General features: G+C 42.5%; 1 protein-coding gene across 1 annotated transcript in view; it reads right to left on the bottom strand.

The window, feature by feature from the left end:
• BACE2 (beta-secretase 2) overlaps positions 1–16,637 on the bottom strand; it is an 86,712-nt gene extending 70,075 nt beyond the window's left edge. Inside the window, exon 1 of the mRNA XM_032791681.2 lies at positions 16,055–16,637. Coding sequence (XP_032647572.1) covers positions 16,055–16,339 — 285 coding nt within the window. The 5' untranslated portion in view covers positions 16,340–16,637. The remainder of the gene's footprint in view (positions 1–16,054) is intronic.
• Between the last annotated feature and the right edge of the window lie 8,483 nt (positions 16,638–25,120).

Below are 25,120 nucleotides of genomic sequence, written 5' to 3'. Positions count from 1 at the left end.
GGTGGCTGGGGCCAGGGAATGGGAGACATTCTGGATTTTTTTTGTGAGCGCGTACAGGAAAGAAAAGAAAAGGGGGAGCCATATTGGGAATACGGAGCCTTGGCGTGGCTTTGGGTGGTCAGACTGTTGCTTTAAGGGGGAAACGGGGTGTGCATGCAAACTCTGTGGGCACCAGGGAGGCAGTTACACCTTGTGTGAAAGTTGATGTGGCTAATATAATGTTGTAAAGTTGAACTGTGGAGGGGGCATGCATTTTCCCAGAACATGTGCAGTGTGTATTGTAGAAGGGTAAAAGAACTGCAAACAAAACTTGTTACTTAATTAAAATCCTATTAGGGCTCCGAAAGGAGCCACAATAGGTTATGTTTTCTTTTTCAGATGGCTGTGTGTTTTAGAAGCAGGAGTTAAAAAAGTGAAAAGTAATCTGAACTTTGGTGGAAGTTAATTGTGTCCCTTTTAAGACAGAGTCACTGAGCTGCTAATACCTTTGGATCCAAAAGCAAGCCAGAAAGCATCTGTGTGAATACAAAATTACCTAGCTGATAGGGGAAGGAGAGAACTGCCCATAAATGGCAGCACAAAGGAGCTGCAAACAACAAATATACCTGGTTGGCAAACAAGCTACTTGTAAGCAAGAAGACTCAGATTATGGCCCTCCAGGAAAGGGAGGTGGAAAAACAAGTCAAGCCTGAAAATAAGAGGGAACAGGTATGTGTGTACACATACATACATACATACACACACACACACACACAGTGCTAAAATCTGAAGACAGATGCATGTAAGCAGACTTCTTTTGTATGACACCCCTACCTTATAATTCACCAAAACCCCAAGGATACAATTAAAGTGTATGCAAAGATTTCAAGAGGGTAATGAACACACTGGCCTCAAAAGACAAATTGTCTAAATAAAAGGCATGGTATAACAAGATACTTCTAAACACCCACTGGTAATAGATTTGATGCTAATGTTATTGTTAGTTCATATGGCAATAATGCTTCTCACCTATTACCTGTGAATAAACGGAAAAGCAAGGCACAGCAGAGAAACCATTACAAATAATCTGTTGTACAAGAGGGGAAACTGAGATACACCACCTCATGAATTTCATAAATGAACAGTGGGATAATTCACTAGCCTGACTATAAAACAAAACAAGGACAATATGGAGGTAATTCTTCTGTCTTTTCTGCAGTCAGGAAGATTTGTAAATGGCAATAATCTGTCTCCACCAGGGGGCTGGGAAATGTTTCTTTGTTTGTCAGACACTCTATGATCAAGCTGGCTCCCACGGAAAAATAACCAAAGCACCATGGGTCTACTGTTCTGACGAAGATTGTGTTGTGTGTTTGTCTTGTTACTACCATTATTTTGGTGGATATTGTACAGGGAGGGTTAACACATATAGCAGCAAAGGTCAATGCATGGTATGACCTACCCAAGCTGGGAAATCACGTCCAAATAAAAAAAAGCACAAAATGGGGGTTAAGAAGGAAGATGTATAAATTGTTATACGAATATTACAGGTAGACCTACAAAGGGGAACCCAAGGATTCCCTGGCCTGGAATGGAACAATCATTGTGCTAATCACAGTTGTCACTGCTGTAAACCCTGCCCCAGATTCCATGATGCAAAGTGGCAAAAGGAGGGAACACGTGGCCTGCTACACCCTTGAGTTGTGGTAATAAGCCAGATAGGGACCTTAAGGATCTACCCATAGAAAACTGTACTGCTGATCCTCCTCCCCGCCCATGGGAATCTGGCAGTGTTGGTATGTGGTATACTGATTGGAAGGGGAGGGGTCCTAACCCTCTTTGTGCTGATCTGTTTATTTACCATGTCCAAACTTATATATGTTCTGTAACCAGTTTGGTAACTTATAAGAAAGTGAAATTACTAAAACTGTCCTATTCTTAAAAAAAGAGAGAGAGAGAAAAGGAAGTCTGATAGTCCAAATCATTTTAAGAAAAAAAATTAAAATAAAAATCAAGATCAGCAAGCTTAAATATAAAAACTGCATTATACCAAGTAAACTATTCTGATTTGAAATTGTATATGGTTTAGAATTTCAATCTTCTCATGGTTTTGCTCTCCAAAATTAGCTTCTAACTTACTTTGTTAAGTTACAGCCACCTCTCTTTAGCTTGATTGTAATGAACAATCACTTAGGATCTGCTATATGAAAAAGCTCAAGTTCAGTTCATACCTATTTTCTCCCTAGCTCCAGAAGTCATACCATGTTACAAAAGGTAATGTCAGAAGGGGGGGGGGAAGAGGAGGGAAAAAAATCAACATGTGTATTCCTGAAGTCAATAAGATTCAAGTAGTTTTCTATATTGAGAGAGAAGGTGAATTTATCTCCAAACCATCCTAATGTTATAAATAGGTCTGGCAGAATTTGTTTTTTTAAATCATTTCAGCGGATATTTATGTTTATTTGTAAGTATTATTAAAATGTTGTTTATTTACATTTTCACAGCTGTGGGAAGCTGGGGGGGGTCAGATATTTAATGAGAGCAGGTGTTGAGATTCAAAAAGTTGAAGGTTTATAAACTGGTAAAACACAGATTGTATATTTTGACGTGCGATGTTGACAAAGTAAATATCCTTACCTCAACAAATCATACCAGTTTTCCTATTCATTCATTAGTCTAGTTATAATAAGCCATATCTGATGACAATATATATCTCCAGATCAGTGGCACCGCTATGGGCACTCGCATGGCCCCACAATATGCCAATATATTTTTATGGCTGACCTGGAACAACGCTTCCTCAGCTCTCGTCCACTCACGCCCCTTCTCTACCTACGCCACATTGATGACATCTTCATCATCTGGACCCATGGGAAGGAGACACTGGAAAAATTCCACCACAATTTCAACAGCTTCCACCCCACCATCAACCTCAGCCTGGACCAATCTGCATGGGAGGTCCGCTTCCTAGACACCACGGTACAAATAAGTAATGGTCACATTAACACCACCCTATACCGAAAACCTATCGACCGCTATGCCTACCTTCATGCCTCCAGCTTCCATCCCGGGCACATCACAAGATCCATTGTCTACAGCCAAGCACTGAGGTACAACTGCATCTGCTATAACCCCTCAGACAGAGACCAACACCTACAAAATCTCCACCAAGCATTCTCAAAACACAATCACCCGCATAGGTAAATAGGAAACAGAATCAACAGAGCCAACGTACCCAGACCTCCTACTGCAGACACCAAGAAGAAACCACAGGATCCACTAGCCATTCACATACAGTCCCCAGCTAAAACCCTCCACGCATATCAGGATCTACAAGAACCCTCGGACAACGATCCCACACTTTCACAGGCTTGGTGCAGGCCGTCCGTTGCCCACAGACAGACCTGCCAACTCTGAAACATATCTCACCAGTACTGCAATTACCGCAACCATAGAATAATCTGCTCAGGAACCAATCCATGCAACAAACCCTCAATGCCAACTCTGCAACATACTATATCAGTACACCACACAGACCCTAACCAGATCAGCCACACCATCACCGTTCATTGAAGCCTGCACGTCCACATGTAATATGCCACAAATATCCAGCAATGACACCTCTCGCTATGTACATCGGCCAAACTGGACGTCTCTACGGAAGTAAATGGACACAAATCAGATTATTAGGAACGGCAATATACAAAAACCTGTAGGAGAACACTTCAACCTCCCTGCCACACTACAACCTTAAGGTGGCCATATCCTGCAGCAAAAAAACTTCATGAAAAGGGAGGGAGGGAGGGGACGGGGACAACTCAAAGAGAAAATTGCTGAGCTTCAGTTCATCTGCAAATTGACACCATCAGCTGCAAATAACCAAAGACTGTGAATGGCTTGCCCAACTACAAACCAATTCTCTCCTCCCTTAGTTGTCCACCTCAAGCGTGCCTAGAACAGGGCCTCATCCTGCCCTGACTGAACTAGACTCCTCGTTATCTCTAGCTTGCTTGCATATATATACCTGCTCCTGGAAATTTCCACTACATGCATCTGAGGAAGTGGGTATTCACCCACGAAAGCTCATGCTCCAAAACGTCTGTTAGTCTATAAGGTGCCACAGGATTCTGTGCTGCTTTTACAGATCCAGGCTAACAAGGCTAACCCTCTGATACTTGAAGCCAAATTCAAAAATCTAAATTGCTGCTTGAGAACTTGAGTCAAAATGCAGCGCTCTCACTTTGCGTATCTATAAATTTCAATTGCTATTGACATATTTTGTCATGAGTTTGTGTGTGTGTGTATGGTGACAGACATTTGCAGACAATAACTGATAAAAACTGAATCCTTCCAAGCCTAGTTATACAGGTTTCCAAGCACAGCCATTTTTAATGTTTGCTGCACTACCTGGAAATAAATAGAGCAAATCAAGCGCAGTGATTCAAACTCTAACCCACAAAACTAGGAAAACTCAGATAAGTCAGATCTTTACTGGCAGTTTTTGTACGGATGAAAGAGGGGGCCCTCCCGCCCCATAGAAATATTTTATATGCCATTTGGTCTCTCTTCTACCAAAGTTGCTGTGGTACAGCAACATTCTCTGTAGCAGACATAGAACTGGTAGTCATCTCAGGAGCAAATCAGCCTCACTCCAGAATTCCCAAGTAGAGCCTATTAAAAGAGGAACAAGGATCTCCCACTCTCCTAACTCCTCACTTTGGTTCCCCAGTGTGAACAGTCTCAAATATAAATAAGCCAACACTGGCTTCAAACTGCACAAGAGATGTGAATCTGAGGTCAAAATATTGTAATAGTTCGAGAGAAGGACTTGTAGGGGAAAATATAAAATTTCAAGTTTAAAAAAGTTAGTTGTTTTTTCCAAAACATATATTTTGAAGGTGAGAAAGGGGAAAGGAGTTGGGACATGAGTCATTTATACTGCAAGAATGTTAAAGATGCTGCGATCTCAAAACTTAAAGAAAAAAATAGGTATTTAAAACTACACTCATCGGGGTAGATATATTTCAATCATGCTTTTTTCTTCTTCAGGGTACTGGCTTTGGAGACAGATACTTTTGTTAATACATGGCTTTTCAAAGATTAAGAGCTCCAGGAATGATAGACGAGGAAAGAATACATCAGGTCATATTGTTCTACTCAGAATGTTGTCTTCTCAAAGATGATTTAAAGAAAAAGTGGGTCTACTCATTAGACCGTTGTGCTAGTTGTACTTAAAAGTTTGAAGCATTTACAGTATCAATATTTTTAATGTACTTGTGTTACTTCTAACAGTTTTACTTACACAGAACAGTTGAAGTGCAGCTTTGGTTACAAAAAGAAAAATTCTTATTACCTGACTTATTTACTGAAGATTTACTTTAATGAATAACCAACAACAACAACGAAAAATGGCTGGCTTCTCTTGTGGCTCATGCCTCAACAGAAATGTTAAAGATTTTTATAACGAAAATTAGTTATTACAAAAGGAGGATGCATGACCTAGCCAGAACCTAGCCTTGTTTTCAGATGTCAGGTTGAATTTGCTAGGTTGGAAGTTAGAAAGTCATCTTTTGACTCTTAAGATGAAGTTTAATATGAAAGTCACTGCCAACATAATTCACAGGACATGTTTAGAGTCGCAAGGAAGGAGGGCAACTATAACTCCCCTTCAGCCTGTGTGTGAAACTAATTATCCTCAGCTCCAGCAAGGACTGGCAAACTATTGTGTGACGACAGCAGCTCTCAAGGTTCCAATCTCCATCAGTTTGCTTATCAGTATGGCAAGTTCTGCATTCTGTAACTTCTTTCCAAATAGTACACAAAGGTGTGCTGCTTCTTAAGAGTTCTAGAACACACGGAGTTTCGCAGTGAGTCACTAATGAGACACATATGCTTAATAGGGTTCCCAAAGAGGTATATAGATAAAAAGAATTGTTACATAAAATCGTATTACTCTCCCCTCTGCCCTGCCAATACTAACCTTATGGCATATATAACCTTTAGCACATATTTGGATATCTTTCCTTGATTTAGTAATCTGAATATCTAGATACCACAGTTTTGAAAACATGATTAACATATTGGCAGTTTCTTTGTGTCAGGTGAGTAGGAATGCCAGATGTGGACTGAGGCTCTAAGAAGCATCAATATAGCAGCAAGAAAGGGAAACAAGGGAAAGAGGGGAAATAAGCATAACAGAAAGAACGGAGAGATGGGAGGGGGGTGGGAAAACACCCTCAATTGCTAGGGGACACAGAATACAATCTTCTCTTGCAGCAGGAAAAGAATTCCCGTCACCCCTTCCACTGCTATAGGATGTGGAAGGAGACAGTATTCAGGCTACTTCCAGTTTCCCTTGAAGGCTTCACGGAAACTGGTGCCCTGAGGAAGCTTTTTAGTATAGGGAGACATGGGAATAAAAAAGGGTGAGCTTAAACTGGGCAAATTACATCAGTCGGGGTCCTCAGAAGTTCACTCACCTTGTAGAAGAGCCTTTGAGTCCATGCAATGACTAATTACACACTAAAAGCCACATTATCCACGCGGAAGATCTCAAACATTTGGCTTAAAATCAAACCCCGATCACGTTTCACACCAACAGTAGTTTCCACCCCTAAATGAGCATTTACAAGTAAATCCTTCAACTTTCAGAAAGAGCAGTTCTACAGAGAAACTTAGAAGATCTGTGCAAGTTGGAAAATGATGTAGCATTAAGGGAAGTGGGGAGAAGATTACACTAATCTTTAGTAAACTGTCAGGCAAAGGCAAGTCAGAAGAGAGTCAACTGACTCAACAAACATCACCCTTATCTGACAATGGTGAGCATCCATAGTTAAATAGTCACTGAAGGGTTTTCTGGTTATCTGCAGTTTTCCATCCAACTGTCAGTTATATCAGATATTCAAATGCAAAAATCTAGCACTCAGGATCATGTGAATTTTTGTCTTTCCTTGAAGGATTTCATATCCATAAGTGACTGAGGATTATTTTGAGACAGTAACATTTCTGACTGTTAAATATGATCTTGCTACACCAGTGGGGGGCGGGGGGGGGGAAATCAGTCATTAAAATTATCCTGTTCACTTTTCAGGTTGGTGGCATAGAAGGAAAACCCTAGCCCTGTACTCCTTTCTTGGATTAGAACTGCAAAATTTTAGCTCATTTTTTTTTTTTTTTTTTTTTTTTAACTTCTTAGTTCTCCACATGGTAATGTACATAGAACCAATTCTGTGAATCTGAGAAAAAACAAACAAAAAAACCCACACTGAAATGGCAACTGCTTATTTACACAAAAAAGCAATATGCGGGCAAAGCATTTTGGGACATGCCTCTCATTTCACCATCACACTTGTCAGACACAGACTTTTTCCACTTTGCTGTCAAATGCGGGCCATGCCATACCACAAATCAGCAATATGGTGGTCCAGCCTAGATCAGTGGTTCTCAAACTTGGGCCACCGCTCGTTCAGGGAAAGCCCCTGGCGGGCCGGGCAGGTTTGTTTACCTGCCGGGTCCACAGGTTCGGCCGATCGCGACTCCCACTGGCCAGAGTTCACTGCTCCAGGCCAATGGGGATGGCAGGAAGCAGCGCGGGCCAATGGATGTGCTGCCTGCAGCTTCCCGCAGCCCCCATTGTCCTGGAGTGGTGAACCACGGCCAGTGGGAGCCGCGATCATCCGAACCTGTGGATGTGACAGGTAAACAAACCAGCCAGGCCCATCAGGGGCTTTCCCTGAACAAGCAGTGGCCTAAGTTTGAGAACCATTGGCCTATATGACTTTCCACATACAAACACCAGGCATAAAGCATGACACACTTCTCACTTCACTGACCTGAATGACATGCCACAGTTACTAGTTTATAATGCTGCAATGCATCAGTAGTCAGGGATTTTGTACCAACAGGTACTAAAATTCAATTTCAGAAGCATCATATTTATTTGATATTGAAAATACTGAAGAGGAGCTAGTCTATGAGGTCAAAAGTCTCACTTTTGAAATTAAAAAAAAACTGATGTCTGCAATCATTTTAGAGCCCTAAGTAAACATCATTGCTCTGTGCCCAAAATTATGCTGCCAGAGGCAGGCTTCAAATAACCACCTGTTGGCCCTATACTGTATTTACGATGGGCAGCTTTTTTGCTAATACCATCTAAATTATTTTACTGTTGAACAAGCTTTCTGGTTTTGTTTTGGCACTCTGGCCTTGTTTTTTACTGAAAGAAAGATGTCTTTTACATAGTGTTCCCTCCACTTCTCCCTGCATATTAGAGAGATTAACAGTGTTCCCAGCTATGAAAGTTACTGTTGAGGCAAGAACAAGGAATGAAGATTTGACATGGGGAAGAAAGTACAAAAATCCTGCTTCCACACATGACGAATAGATTATATGCTTAAACACTTCCTGAGGTTCTGAAGTGTTGATTTGCAGACTACTCACACAAGTAAATCCATGAACAAATATCAAAAGGCATTATCTGGAAGGTATCTGTCAGAAGGATTGGATTACTTCCCCCCACCCCCTTTCAAATGGGGGAATCTGGCCTTTAATGAGAAGGGACTTAATATAAAAGTCCCTCTACTTCAAAATTCACTTTTTAAAATATATTTTTTTTTTAAATTACTGTATTTGATAATAGATACAATAAACAAGTGATGTCAAGTAGTTTAGCCCCAAACATGAGTTCATTTGTTTATTATTAAAAAGGAGGGAAAGAAGAAGATTACTAAATATGAATATCTTTTTAGTTTAAACAAATCTGTGTCAACTGCATTGTTTTATATGTGATTTAAATTTTTGAACACATACAAGCCATACATAAACAGCAGCTTGTGCTAATGCGTGAAAGACAGACAGACAGCTGGATATGTTCTATTTTACTGGCAGTTTAATTGCAGTATCCACAAATTGAATTAAGTACAGACTTCGAAGAAAAATAATTTTTAAAAGTCTAATGTTTTCTAATTAATTATGAAGAGTAAATACGGAGAAATAATTCAAGCGTAATCATCTTGACACTACCCCTTTAAAACAGAGCCTTTTAATTATGACACATTAAATTGTATTTGGTGCACTATCATTTTTTTCAGTTAACAGGAAATTTCTCATGCAATCTTTTTAAGTTACCTTTTATGGAAATCCCCTCTTTCCTGCACTATTTCTTCAAAATGTAAGTGGTGCATTTGTGCACTGTATGGACATGTAACCTTCCTAGATCTTCTTGTTAAACAAGAAACCAAAAAAATCTGCATCTCAGGAGGAATGCTACAGAGCAGGAAGAAGAGCTTGTTCCTTAATACATGGTCTATTTTTCCAGAAAATAAGACGCCAATAAGAAAAAAATTAAAAAATAAAAATAAAAGGAGGAGGAGCAGGTCAAGGGAAAAGAAAGAAAGAGGGAAACAATACTGGGGGAACTGAGAGAAGGAAACCATGACAATCCAAACTGACTTGGGCAAAGCAAGTTAGACTACTGGACTATTATATTTTTAGTTCTCTTGAGAGGCTCTCAGAGACCATAGTGCTAGGTGTCACTGTAGAAGCGAGAGAGAGCACGCTTTGTCTATACTATTATTTTAAAGCTTCTTCCCAGTTTGAAGAGTAAAGACAGTGACATTAAGTCAAACCCACTTTTCTCCCTGGGGTAACTGAACTACTTTGCTTTATTAGAGAGACAAGGTGGGTGAGGTAGTATCATTTATTGGACCAATGTTTGTTGATGAGACAGATGAGCTCACACACAGAGCTCTTCCTCAGTGACCTGAAGATATTACTTCACCTACCTTGTCTCTCTAATATCCTGGGACCGACATGGCTACACCACCACTGCATACTACTTTGCTTTATAGCAGGGTTTTTTTTCTTTCAATTCTTCAGATAGCATTACTTAAATTTGCATACAGAACAAACTATTAAAAAATCCTTTTTTGATTTTAGTAAGGTATATTTTTAAAGTAAACAAAACCATCTGAAACACAGGCTTGTTTACATAATAAAAGCTAAGTTGGAAAAATCAGTAAGAGGTTAGACAAAATTGTAGAAGTGCTGTGTATTTGACAGAAAAACCACTTTTCTTCTTAAGATGAATATGATGCTTACAAATTACAGGATGGAACAACTGAATACTATCTTGTACACTTAACAAGACCTGACTCCAAACCAAAATCCATGCAGAAGAAAGGCTGTGAGGCATTTCCCCCTTAGATGCACTCTAACTATGAATATAGTCACACTTCATGGCAACAGAGAAAAGATAGAAAGGAATTTGACTCTTATTAGCAGCTATTGAAATACAGATATGTTACTGTACTCCACTTCCTGCTAGAGGAGTACCTAGGCTTGACCATGACCAGCTAACATTTTAAAATGTGACTGTGACATTCCCCAGGATGCAAGCTGGATGACAGGACTGTTGTGTCCCCTTAAAACTACAGCCTGAGATGCCTTTTACACTGCTTTGGTGGTGAACAGCAACCCCTACAGGCTCTGCTCATTCAGCCACCACCATGTAAAAATCACTCTCTGATGGATACATGAATGCTATGCCCAGTCACCCACAAATTATATACAAGGAGACACCCACTCCAGTCCCCAGCCTGGCCCTCTCTTCAATAGAGTCCTGGCCAGTGCAAGCTCATTAATAGTCCATCATAGGAAATGATTATGCACCAGGCTTTGTTAACCTGAGTAGAGATTCCCCAAACACTTCAGCCAAAACACACTGGTTTAGATAAAACAATAGGACAAGTCTATTAACTACAGAAACATAGATTTTAAGTGACTATAAGTGGTAAGGCATAAAAGTCAGCTTTGGTTACAAAAGAAAAAAAAAAATGAACGAACTGCAATCTAATGCCTAAAACCTTTATCAAGCTAAGTAAGATCTGAAGCAAACAGCTCTCTCACCCACCGGATGCTGCAGGCAATTCACATTTGTCAGTTCACAGGCTGGACTTCCTTTCAGCCTAGGCCCTCTTTCTCCCTGATTCAGTGCCCTTAGATATTCGTTGATGTCATAAGCAGAGAGAAAAGTGGTGGCGAGGAGAGGAGGGGTGGACAGGGCCCTTCCCTTACCAACCGCCCCCGCCCCCTTCTTATTCCCCAACTCTTTGTACCAGAAAAATCCTTGCTGGGTCACGGGAGTAGGCACTTCCAATGCGTACATGCTCTGCAAACTGTCCTTCAGGGACACTGTAAATACTCTATATCAGCAGAGAATCCTGTGGCACCTTATAGACTAACAGAGACGTTTTGGAGCGTGAGCTTTCGTGGCTGAATACCCACTTCGTCAGACGCAGGTCTATTTATATCTTCCTTCCTGTTGGTGAATGCCCAATTAAGCAGTTAATAGTTTCTCAGCACCTGTGCTTAGTCTTTTGTGTTGTCCCTGAGGAGTAATTCGGGGCATTTCCCAGAACCATAACACATTTTAGTAATATTATGCAGTAAAATCTCACTGTTTCACATTTATGTTACACACATCATAACAGGACAATGATGTTCAGCAGATCATGTCTTTTCAAACAATACCTTACAAGGCACACTTTGTACAAAGTATATCATAACCATATCAAAGTGGTGAACATGGGGTACAGGGTGTCACAGACTTGCTTTATCTATAGTATGTCCAAAGTCTTGTTTAAAATCATGTTAATTAAAATGTATTGGCCAATATGTCTAGACAAGCCCACAGAGTAGAAGATGCTTTCCAGAAAAATACTTACTATAGGTTGCATCAACACATAGCACTTTTTAAATCTACCTTGGCACACATCTTGTCAGGTGCATGGCTATTTAAGGTTTCATGTCAAAGGTAGTCTAGCAGGTCCACATAGCATCACCTGTCCCCAGAGTCCATATTCCTATGTGTGTATGGTTTTTAAAAAGATATTCCTTACTCTGCAGATTCCATCCTAGGTTTCCCTTCCATTTCTCACCCACTCATTCAAAGCCTAGTTCTAGCCCTTATTTCTCTTCCCTACCACCACTGCTCACTAATTTAGCCTGTAATAATCTGCTATCCTGGCCTAGTTCAACCGGCTTTTACCCAATTGGTCTCCCTTTTTCTGTCCTATCGTAACACCAAGCGCCTTCAGCCCCTCTTGTCACTCCTCACTGGCAGCAATTTACTCTTCCATCACCACACCCTGAACTGAATCCAGAACTGCCAGAATTTATAACCTTTGAAAGATCAAGCCACATACTGTAAGTGCCCAACACATAGTTAAGATATTTAATACATATTCCTCTGTTTTTTTGTATCTGGACAGTGATAGAGGGACTGTCTCTGGTTAATTTTATGGGAATTGGAATTCATAGTTTGCAATGAAAACAGTTAGTCCCAATAACCACTTTATCCTTAATAAAACTTTCTAAATGCCAGTTTATAGGTCAGATTTTTGCTGACCCTCTGAGCAGAACAAACTGCCATTACAAAAGCTGCTTTCATGATTAGCATTAATAATTAAACTGAACTGAGTGCATAAAACAGATGCTTGGTCACTAGAATAAAATTCAAGTTCCACCATGGTTTCAACAGCAAATGATCAAAACTCAGCTGCATCATGCTGATTACTCAGAGCTTTATAGTTCCTCCACCCACCCTTTTGCATTAAAGTTACAAGGGGAATATTTGTGTAGTCTCAATATAGGCACAATTTGGGAACAGAATGGGACGAGAGGATAGGAAGATGGGTGTAATCAGAGGAAAGTGCTACCCAGATAGACTCACTAGAGCAGTGTGTCCCAAACTTGGGATGCTGCTTTTTTAGGGAAAGCCTCTGGCGGACCGAGCTGGTTTGTTTACCTGCTGCATCCACAGGTCCGGCCGATCACGACTCCCACTGGCCGTGGTTCGCCACTCCAGGCCAATGGGAGCTGCTGGAAATGGCGGCCAGAGGGCCAAACCACTTCCAGCAGTTGGCCAGGAGCCGCAATTAGCCAGACCTGTGGATGCAGCAGGTAAACAGACCGGCCTGGCCCGCCAGGGGCTTTCCCTAAACAAGTGGCATCCCAAGTTTGGGAAACACTGCTCTAGAGGAATCTGGGGAAATTGTGGTATATTAAAAAAAAAAGTTAGATTTCTGTGTCTTGTTTGTCAAAAACTGTAGGAAGGAGCAAAGTAGACAACGCTTTAATAAAAATACACGGAAAATACAAATAAAACTAGACAATTTTTCATTCCACTTATCAAAAGTGCTTATAGCCTTCCATTTCAAGGCTGGAAAAATATTGAGTAAAGGCATTTAATCTGTTTCCAGATTATTTAAAGAAATAAAAAGTTAGACTAGTCAGTCAATGCCTTCTTCCCAACTCATATTTCAATCTTCAGATTTGGAATAGCAGGCAGCCATAAAGTACATCATTCATCAGAAATAGGACAACTCCATGAAATAAAAAAGACACAACATTCCTCAAAAACCCATGACATTTTTAGCTTTCAAATAATTCTTGAAGAATGTATGCGCACTTGAATCTATTGGTAATAATAGAATGAGGGTGGATTGGCAGCTAAATTGAAGTTCTGATATATTTCTAGGATACTGTGCTATAAATCATCATTTTTCATAGAGGCTGAAAGAGGAAGAGCGCTACTACCCTTTAGTTGCCTAGCAGTTTACACTATTCACTACGAAGTACACTTGCATCAGATATATGTTTGTGATTTCAGAATCAAGCAGAGAAGGAAGTTTGTAAAGCACCTCACTTTAAAAAAAAAAAAAAGTTTAACTGTACAAGTCTTGATCCTGCCAAACTATTAAGCACATGCATGACTTTACTTATAAACATCAATGGGATTATGTTTCAATGTTGTATTCCGTGAAAACTCAGTATAGTTTACAGTGAGTTAAACTTTAAACCCAATTTCAGGTGTAAAATGATGAACAAATATTAAGAGGGTAAGTTTATTTTAATTTTACATTACCTGTAATACACTTAAACAGTTAAAGTAATATCACTTATAGGTAAGGACTTGGGGCATAGCACTGAAATAAGGAACACCTTTCTTAATAACGTCTACATGAATCTCCATAACTTAGTGGTTCTGAAATAAGAAGAAAAACAAAAGGTGTATAGGTAAGATATATTAATATTCTGTTTATTCACCTTTTTCTACATACAGTTGTGTTGCAGTTTAAGGCACACAGGATCAGATTACTGATGTGATTAAGTCTGATATCTTGAATCTCACAGAAGACAGTACTGGACATCCCATACAGTAGTGGAAAACACACTCCCCCACACAGCATTCAATATGGAGGAAAGAATTCTTCAACCCAGGGGCAATCAAGTGACACCCTGGTGCATCAGATCTACGTAGCCAAGATAAAATGCATTTATCATAAAACTATCCAACTCTGTCTGAATCTGCGAACTGCTTTATGACCTACTGTAAAAAATTTCAATTAGTCAGAAGGGCAATTAGACCAATCCTCTTCTTCTAACAAAGCAGAAATATTGTACACAAGCCCAGAGAGGGCTTATTAGCTGAATATTTCCTTTTTACTAAGTATCTATATGACTAACTTTTCATTATGGTAAGAAGTCAGAATAAATAAAAAAAAAAAAGAAAAAGCAAGCATTTTCACCTACATAAGGTCCCTTCATTCACTTAAATTTCATTAAAAGAGTGGGAGTACTAAACTTGAGGGGGAAAAAAAAACAAATCCCCAAGGGCTTCCAGAAGATTAATCCTTCTCAGCTGATAAGTCATCCCCACCAACAATCCACCAAGGCTTCACATGACACAGATGAAAGAACAACCAAGTTTTCAAAACTTTTGAAAGAAAGAATTTGTAAGGGGAGGGGACAAGGAGGAGGAGGAATAATTCCAACCACAGAAGTGCATTCTTTAACTAGTAGAAATATGGAGGCTACATTTTAAATAAAAATTAAGATTTTTAAAACTTTGCATTATTGTAGCACTTAATTTAGTAAGAGTGGTTGAGTAATCTCTATGTGGGGGATCAGGAGCGTCCGGCAGTCATTACTGCATCACACCTCAAGGCTGACTTCAAAAATAAGATAAGGTATGGTAAATACAATATTTTTGACTAGCAGATAAAGTTGTTTCAAATCAATCAAATTGGCATCAAAAAAACAAACAGTTTGAAACAAAGAGACCGGATCTGCATGACTTCCTTACAATTGCTGTGCCTGGGGACATTGGATTTTCATGCAAAGTGCCAATGAATAGAAAGGCTGCCTTTCAGCAAAGTTGCATGCGGTATAACCGTACTTAGCACGGGTGCAATACAATATCTTTTCGTTTCTCTTTGTTTTTCCGCCACCTAACAATACTGTCTGGCAATTGAAATGCAATGGGGGTGGGAGGACGAGACTGAGAGTCAATCCAGTCCTTTAACGCTTGCCGTCATCGCTCACATGTGTAACAGTCACGTCTAACTCACCAACATGCTTATGATATTTAAGGTCTTCCAACGTTATAAAAAAAAAGAAAAGACGAAGAAGCCAGGAGTGACTTTTCTTCCTCTCCTTAACCATCAAAAGGTACCTTTCTAATCTTTCAAACATCATGAGAAGAGCCTCTTGGATCCTTTCAATAGTGTGTGTCCTTTTTAACAGTGCTTTTAAGCTCAGCTCATACACAACCCTTCTGCAAGGGATCTCACCTCTGACCGGTGGCACTAGTGACCTTATTAAGGAAGAAGCCCCCTATTAATGGAAGGCGCACTGTCCCCAGCACCAGCTCAGCCGAGCCCTGTCCCCACTCCCAGCGGAGCTGGAGGAGAACGTTGCACCGGGGAGCAGGAAAATCAGGGGAACTCCTCACCGTGAGTAGTTGGCCACCATGGGAAGAAAGTTTAAAGGCGTCTAACGATCCCCGACCACCCTGCCTGCCCCCTCACCCCGAATAGCCAGGAACACTCCCCCATCCACCCAAGAACCTTTCCTCGTTGACGTGTCCGTGGTGCCCAGGGCGGCTGGCAGGGCAGCAGCGCCGTGCACAAGGAGCAGCCGGCGAGCTCAGGGGTAGCAGGCTGGCTTCGAGCCCAGTTGGAGGGCAAGTCCCTTGCCCCAGCCCCCAGGAGTCCCACCCGCGGAGGAGTCTCACCTTCTGCGGCGGGGTCCCGATCAGCATCTCCAGGTAGTAGCCCCGGCCGGAGTCTCCCTGCAGGTTCTCCACCATGGCCAAGAAGCTGACGGCGGCCCCGGGCTCCGAGGCTAAGGCCAAGCCCTCCGCCTCGCCGGTGGGGGCCTGCTGGCGGCTGCTCCCGGAGCCGTTCCCCGGGGCGGCCGGCAGAGACACCCGCAGGGGGAAGGAGAAGCGAGCGCTGCACAGCCCGACAGCGCCAGCCAGGAGCAGCAGGAGGCGGGGAGCCGCGGGCAGCGTCCCCATCGCGGCAGCAGCGGGACACTCAGGTGCTCAGGCAGGAGGGAGCAGCCGCCTGGCCGCGGGGCTGGAGCAGCCGCGGAGGAGGAGGAGGAGCAGGGCGGCTCCGGCTTCCCCACGCCCCGGCTTCATCTCGAACCCTGGAGCCCGGCTCCTCCTCGCACGCGCCCCACCGCTGCTCCCGCCCGAGCCCGGGGGCCGCTCCGCGCCCAGCAACAGGACCAGGAAGGTTGTGCTGGGAACAAGCGCCAAGAAACTTCCCACCCGGCTCCGGCCAACGGATGTGACGGGGCCGCCCGGAGCCAGCAGGAAAAAGTTTACCCAGGCCCTTAAAGGGACAAGGGCGGGGGGAGCAAACACCACCCACCCCAGCAGGGCGGGGCTCGCCTCGCCTCGCCTCGCCTCAGCCCAGGGGAAAGTTTGTCTTGCCAGCTGCTGCCCCGTCCTCTCCGCGGCTGGAGGCCGCGGCGCTTGGCCGCGCTTTACACTGAAAAAGAGAAAGAGCAAGAGCCGGTTCCAAAGTCCCCCTGCGAGGTTCGAGCGGGCGAGTCCCTGGGACTAAGTATAGAAATCACAGTTCAGAGAACATCACCCAGGCTGGGGCCAGCCGCTTCTGCAAATGAGGTTGTGTGCGAGCATGGCATTTCGCCAGTGCTTTTCATTACAGAGAACACGGCTGTCACCACCAGAGTAAGGAATAACCTCGCGCACAGAGACACCTATCATCACCTTCCCTTGCAGAGTTTGTTTTTCACCTCCCCTTTACACATTTTTCCACGCCTTGGGAGCTTCAATTCTATTTCTTTATTCATTACCTTTACGCAAGTAAATCGCTTTTATAATCGCACCCTCCAGCCTCTCTCTGAACTGCCTTTAATGCATTACTCCCCCCTCCCACCAACTCCAGGAGACCGAGAGATAAACGTATATGGTTAGGAAGTAATTAGAGGAATAACTTGTGATCAAGAAGCCAGCTCTTCAGCCCGTCTAAATCGGTGTAGCTGCATTAATGTAGCTGTGCACAACAGGTTGGCTGAGCATCTGCTAGCCCAAGATCAGAAATGAGATGATGACCATTTACTATTTCTTTTGTGTTACCTAGGGTGACCAGGTGTTCCGATTTTATAGGAACAGTCCTGATTTTGGAGTCTTTTTCTTATATAGGCTCCTATTACCCCCACTCCCTGTCCCAATTTCTCACACTTGCTGTCTAATCACCCTAGTGTTAGCGCCTGAGGAACACAATCAGGGATTAGGACCCCATTGTGTCACTTATACAGTCTGTGTAAACAAGTAAAATAAAGACTATATCTGTCCTGGAGAGCTCAAGGCCTAGGATTTGACAATAAAGAGGTGAACAAACAAAACCTGGAAGAAGTTCAAGGTAACAATAAAGATAAATGAGTTTGCATATGTTAGTAATCACCCTGATCTCAGTCGCTATGCACTTACATTCATTTTCTATATTAATATGGTATATTGTTTACTGACTTGAGTATGAAGTGTAGTTACACAGAATAAATCATTTTGTTGTAAACATGATGAGGTTTTTAACATATTCATAACCCAAATAATTATTAACAATTGAAAGATGTGAAATTGAACAAGCTTTTCCTCTAACCTACTGCAACATTAGTTTTTTCTAACATCTCCAGTAATGATAAAATGAGTACCAGATAATTAAATTGAGATGAAGGTCTGAAACCCTTGAAAAATAATAGGATGCAAGTCCAATCTGCACCATTTCTAGCTCTTTTCCCCCGTACTAAGTAAACAGGAAAATGTCCAAACCAAAATCACAAAACTCTAAAGAATCACTAAACAATTTGTTGTCCTGGGCAACCACCTGTTCTGTCTCTATGTGTAAGACAGCACTCAGTTAAATGGCTTAGGAAGGAGAGCTTTGCACACACAGAGAGAGAGGACAGGCATTGACTTCCTTTAATATTATACTGCATTTCAGAAGATCTCAAAGTGTTTTACAGATATTAATCAATCCCCACAACAACCCTGTAAATCAAAAAATATTACCCCCATTTTACAGATGAGACATCTGAGGCACCAGTGAGGTCCAGGAGCACCATGCTGGGGAAAAATGCAGGTGAGGGTGCTATCCCAGAACATTGCTTAGAAGCTCCAGCCCAGATCCTCAGTGGGAGATAGGCACCCAAATATGGGCCTTCAGCTTTCGTATCACCTTCTGATAAATCTGAGGTTCCATAGGCCTCTCTGAATGCTTCTCACAGACTTCTGACTCTTTTTGAGGGAGCATCAGTAACTCTGTCCCTCCCACTGTCACACATTTGAGAGCTCTCCTCCACTATTCCCACTTGCTCCACATGCCTCTCTGCTGCTACTCAGAGCTTTCCCAAGAAGCAGCCTAGCAAAGTTGACATAATTCTTGTCTTTTTCACTAATGTCTCTAGAGTTCTCAACAGCAGAAGGATACCGATCAGAGATTTCTTAATTTCATTCTGCTGCTGCCTGGGAATGCTATATCCAGCAAGCAGAAAGAATGGAAATGCTTTCTTGCAGGCTCAGGAAGACAGTACTGCTTAAGTTCACAGTTGGAAGGTTATTTTTGCACTCAAGGATTAAACACTATGCTCCAAAATTTAAGCATTCATTTAAAAGCAATTACTTAGGACCCTAGTCATGGGAAACTTGCTACTCTCCACTGACAAGTAGGTGAGTGAAATTTTTCAAGTCCTGCTGTATCTGGCCTCTCATGTCCTGGAATCATAGATAACAGAACTAGACAACATCACTTGGCTCAAAGAGTCAGACTCCCTGTGTCTAGATTGATAGCAGCTAAACAACTGTGGAAGTGGCATGTTCGGAGCTTCCAAGAAAGGTTATATTGCTGTAGTAATGACTCTTCTAGTCTAGCAATGCACTGATAGTGACAAGTTATTCAGTAACCTGACCATGACCTGTCTAGTCATGGTCAATATGAGGCCTACTCTCAACCAGAGGAAGTCAAAGGATTAGAACCCTTTGTGGGAGTGCTGAGAATGGGAGGAATGACCTCACCTTGCCAAGGAAAAGGAAATTAGAAAACAATTTAACATCCCTTCACAGCAATAAGGGTATATTATATTAGTCAGCAGCTATATACATTTTGTTTAAATTCTTGTGCAATACAATGTGTTCTCCCTCTGTTGCCAAGATATCTAGATGGTATCTCTGGCTAAAGCAACAGCAGTCAGAAGAAACATCTGTGAAGTATAAGCTTTTTAAAGTATATAACATATGCCGTAGTCTCTTCTAAATGTTCAAATGAAAACTAGTATTTTTTAACATTTAAATTTAAGCATCTGGTAAAAGTTTTAATCTATCTGGTGCTGTTGCACACAGGACTGGGCTTTTAGAATGCCTGCTTACAAATGATGGGAGTCTAAAACCTTTTGCACATTGAAGGATTGTGTTTTGTCTTATAATAAATTATGTGTGCACAACTTCACTGTACTCCCTCCCACAACATCATGACAGCAGAACTTGTGTTTGGTTGCACAATGGTTAATCGTATGGTCTCTGCCACTTCTCATTTCTCCTTTATTCACCCTGGTGGTTTATAACTATGACCCTAATTCCATAACAGTCCAGTTAAATACTCACATGCATGACAGTGCCACTGCAGGATCAGGGTTTATGAAAGCAAGACAAAGTCCTTCAAAAAATCTGAAGACACTCATATCCAAAATATTTCTTCCAGGGCAGGTCATTTGCATATGGTACATATAAATTTAATACACAACTTTGTGCACAATATATATAAAAATAGAAATGCTGGAAGAAGGTAATCTTAAGAGTCCATTTCCCCTGTTTTCTAAAATATCTTTAAATAATCCTGGTTTCTATAACATATTTCTCTTATTATAAATATGAGAAAGTTATTTGATTGAATATCTATTTTGATATAGTCATCTATGCATAGGTGTAAATCTATATTTGTGAAGACATCCATTTACATGTAGAAATGCAAATTGGAATTTGATTCACCACTGTATTAATCCAGTTCAGTGGAATCATGCCAGTGTAAAATTGGAGTAACCAATTAGTGAACCAGACCTATTGTCTCCATATCTATATCCAAAAGAACCTTCCACTGGTATTTACAGAATGCCATGTGAAACAGATGTGAAGCTGATCTGTAATTTTACAAATATTTTATGTTGGCCTCGTTACTGAGATGTTTACTGTATGACTATAGTAGGTTAATATTCCATTGAGAAAACAAGCAGGAAGTATGTTTGCCAACTTTCTACTTACACAAAACCAAACACCCTTGCCCCGCCCTCTGCCCCACCCATCTTATGAGGCCCTACCCCTGCCATGCCCCTTATCTGAGGCCCCGCCCCTGTTCACTCCATCTCCCATCTATCACTCGCTCTTCCCACCCTCACTCACTTGCTCATTTTCACTGGGCTGGCTCAGGGAGTTGAGATGTGGTGAGGGCTCCGGCTGGGGGTGCAGGCTCTGGGGTGAGGGCAGGGATGAGGGGTATGGGGTGCAGGAAGATGCTTTGGGCTTGGGGGTGGATCTGAGGGGTTCGGAGTATGGGAGGGAGCTGTCAGCTGGGGCAGGGGTGTGGGAAGGGGTATGGGCTTTGGGTGTGGGTTCCAGGGTGGGGCCAGATATGAGTGGTTTAGGATGTGAGAAGGGGCTCTGGCTGGAGGTGCGGGCCTTGGGGTGGGGCTGGGGATGAGCGAGTTGGGGTGCAGGAGGTGCTCTGGGCTGTGACCGAGGGGTTCAGAAGGCAGGAGGGAGATCAGGGCTAGGGCATGAGGTTGCGTGGAAGGGAGGTGCAGGCTCCAGGTGGCGCTTACCTCAGGTGGCTCCTGGAAGCAGCAGCATGTCCCTCCTCGAGCTCCTATGCAGAGGTGCGTCCAGGCGGCTCTGTGTGTTACCCCATCTGCAGGCGCCACCCCCACAGCTCTCATTGGCCATGGTTCCTGGCCAACGGGAGCTGACAAACCAGTGCTTGGGGTGGGGGCAGCATGCAGAGCCCCCTGACTGCCCCTATATATAGGAGCAGGAGGAGGGACATGCCGCTGTTTCGTGGAGCCATGACAGGTAGGGAGTCTGTGTTAGCCCTACTATGCCACTGACAGGACTTTTAATGGCCCATCCAGCAGTGCTGACCAGATCCACCAGAGCCCCTTTTCAGCCAGGCATTCCAGTCAAAAACTGGGCACCTGGCAACCCTAGCAGGAAGGGGGAACAATGTGCAAGGCTCCTGGGTCTACTTTTCCCTGGATGGCTACTACATCCATGCCACCACCCAACACCTTTGGCAAAACAGCACTATGTAGGCTATGAGCCTTGTAGGCCCAAACCCCACAGGCTATGCTGCTCACAAGGGGCCTGACTGGCCCAGCCACACTACTTAAGCCTGGAAGGGACACGGGGAAGTTATCTTGCAACTAGGTGGATTCTCAGTGGCTACTATGACAGCCCTGCTCCTTGATCTTGCTTCTGGCTCCAGCTTTGGCCCTTTGCTCTGGGCCCAGGTGCTCCACTGCTAGGCCTTACCATCCGGGCCCTGGCCATGACACAAAGACTCAACATAAGCCACCCCATGATAAACATTTGTGGGTAGTTATGGGAGAATGGGAGAGCCTCTAGCTGTGAGGAGTCTGGCTTTGCCTTCCATGAAACCTACTGTACTGATTTGGACAAGCAGGGTAAAAGGAACAAAGGAACTCTGGCTCGATAAAAAGATGCTCTCTCTTTTCAGAAGAGAGGTAATTGTTGGGGAGCTATTTAGATTGACACAGCCACCTGCTAGGTTGTCTGAAGAAGGTAGGCCTGCCCAGGCTATCATCAGAGAGTGATAAGCCTTTAGTAAGATAGATGTCTGCATAGACTTAGTTGTTTTGAAATCCGTTTTCCTAAATACATTTTTCCTACTATTAAAATAAAAAAATACTTTGGTTTTAAGAAGGCTTTCTGGTCAAAGATTCCCAAAGGGATGAGCTGCAGGTGCCTCAAACCCATTGGGTAAAAATGGTTGATACACAGGGTTCTATAGCTCTGGGCCTGATCTAAGAATGGGATAACTGATTGGGTAATTCCACCAAGGACAGGTAAAGGCTTGAGGCCTGACAGCTGAGACGATACACTACAAAGAGGACAGAGGTGCAGCTAGCCCTGCAATCCTGACATCAGGCCTTCACTCACGTTTTATTCAGTCCTAACTTAGACAAAACACCCACTGAAATCAATGGACATTTTGCCAAGCAAGTACTCAATAAAAATCAAGTGAATATTTCAGCATTTCACGTCATGACTAATTCTTACATGAGAACTTAAAACAAGGTAACAAGAAACTATATGTTATATAAAAGAAAAACTCAAGAGCTAATTATCTCTTGCAAATATTCCTGTATTTCTTGTCATAGTAAAATACTCTGAAGGTTGCAGTACTGACAGATACTATCAATATGTGGTGTAAATACTAATGTAATGTGAATAATAGCTCATATTCTTTGCCTGTGTATATCACACAAATAGTAGCTCATTTGCTCATTACCTTTTTGCAGTTTCTTTTTATGACATCCTGGGCCTGATTCAGTAGACAATATCTGGCAAAAGATATAGCCAAAGTTGCAAGCAACAGAGATAACAGATGTTGGCTCAGTGGCAGGGCTGTCACGGGGGGCAGGCGGGGACAGGTCATCCTGGCATTGAAGACAAAGAACAAAACAGCTCTTCTGGGGCAGAAGAGACATGCAGACCATGGGAATTACAGCAACAGTACCAGGGTTGTAGTAACATTTCTATTTTGCCCCAATTGGTAAGATGGACAGTTCTCATAGACTCATAGGTCAGAAGGGACCAATATGATCATCTAGTCTGACCTCCTGCACAAGGCAGGCCACAAAACCCTACCCATACACATTTATAACAACCCCGAACCCATGACTGAGTTATTGAAATCCTCAAAATTGAGATTTGAAGACCTCAAGCTGCAGGGAATCCACCAGCAAGCGACCCATGCCCCACGCTGCAGAGGAAGGCGAAAAACCTCCAGGGCCCCTGCCAATCCGCCCTGGAGGAAAATTCCTTCCCGACCCCAAATATGGCGATCAGCTAAACCCTGAGCATGTGGGCAAGACTCACCAGCCAGCACCCAAGAAAGAATTCTCTGCAGTAACTCAGTTCCCATCCCATCCAACATCCCCTCACAGACCATTGAGCAGACTTATCTGCTGATAATCCAAGATCAATTGCCCAAATTAAACTATCCCATCATAACATCCCCTCCATATACTTATCAAGCTTAGTCTTAAAGCCAGATAAGTCTTTTGCCCCCACTACTTCCCTCGGAAGGCTGTTCCAGAACTTCACTCCCCTAATGGTTAGAAACCTTCGTCTAATTTCAAGTCTAAACTTCCTAGTGTCCAGTTTGTACCCATTCGTCCTTGTGCCTACATTAGTACTAAACTTAAATAATTCCTCTCCCTCCCTAACGTTAATCCCTCTGATATATTTATATAGAGCAAGCATATCCCCCCGGAGCCTTCTTTTGGCTAGGCTAAACAAGCCAAGCTCTTTGAGTTTCCGTTCTGGGACTAGCCTAGGAGTTGAGCATATGTACAAAATCTATAACTAATCTGGAAATAGCATGGGGAAAGGACATTCCCCAGCCACACAGCTGATATGTGTTTGCTTGCATGTATGCCATTGTGGAAGAATCATAGTAGAGAATCTTCACCTCTGATCACCATTTTCAAGGATATCTGGATCATGATCTATCTCTCTGGTTGAAACCATTAAGTGAGACATAGGGAACTGATAGTCTTCCATCCATGCACTGGTTAAAAGACTTCCCCAGCTCCTGCTGAACACATTCAGTCATTATTGGCCCATCTCAGAACTCATGCATTTCTTCACCACAATACCCATGAGTCTGATAGCCCAATCACCATATCTGGCAGACTGGAGTCAGAACCTCAGCCTCTTCCTACGGGGGAAGCTGAAGAATATCAGATGCCACATTCCACACCCACTAAACAGAGGTTACTTCTTCGAATACAGCTCAGGAAGCTTGCAGAGTTTTCACCAGACAGCAGCCATACAGGAAAACTTATTTCTGGATTAGACTTTAAATTATCTATCATTGATCTTCTGATTCCAAACATTTGTATATTACAATTAGCAATGGTTATACATTTATAAACAATGAAAAATCAAACATGTGACGAACTATTATAGCACTTTAAAAACCTCACTAAAACTGTCAGGCTGCAAAAATTATTCAGATATTTGCATAAATTTGCCGGGCTGCAATCCACTTGACCAACACTAGAAAATATATATATGATAAAGTCCATTTATAACATTAAAGGTGGTATAAATGGTAAGGCAAATAGTAACATATGGCCAGATTTTCAAAAGTTCTCAGCTCCCGCTGAAACATCTAAATGAAGTGGCCAGATTTGCAAAAGAGTTTAGCAGCCAGCAGCTCCCACTAAGAACAACAGGAGCAAGTGGGTGCTGAGCACTTTTGAAAATCTGCCCATTGACCACTTTGGGAGGTTTAAGTGTGTGGAGAATATAACTTGCATGCTTCAACCAGTCAAATCCACCTATCTACCATGAAGGTAGCACTGCAGAGAGGACGCAGGTAGAAAAGGGAATGTGGTCAATACAAATTGAGGCATGCCCTTCCTTGACTGCACACTCTTACAGCTATACTGTGGTAGTGTAAGTGCCCCTAATGATGACTAGCAGACCTTTCTAAGTTAAACTACCTCCTCACTCTACCACACACAAAATTTT

Source organism: Chelonoidis abingdonii, chromosome 1, assembly GCF_003597395.2.
Source record: "Chelonoidis abingdonii isolate Lonesome George chromosome 1, CheloAbing_2.0, whole genome shotgun sequence".
In the NCBI taxonomy this organism is placed as follows: Eukaryota; Metazoa; Chordata; order Testudines; family Testudinidae; genus Chelonoidis; species Chelonoidis abingdonii.
The sequence above is the reverse complement of the archived record's forward strand: the minus strand, read 5'-3'. Positions and strand labels throughout refer to the sequence as shown.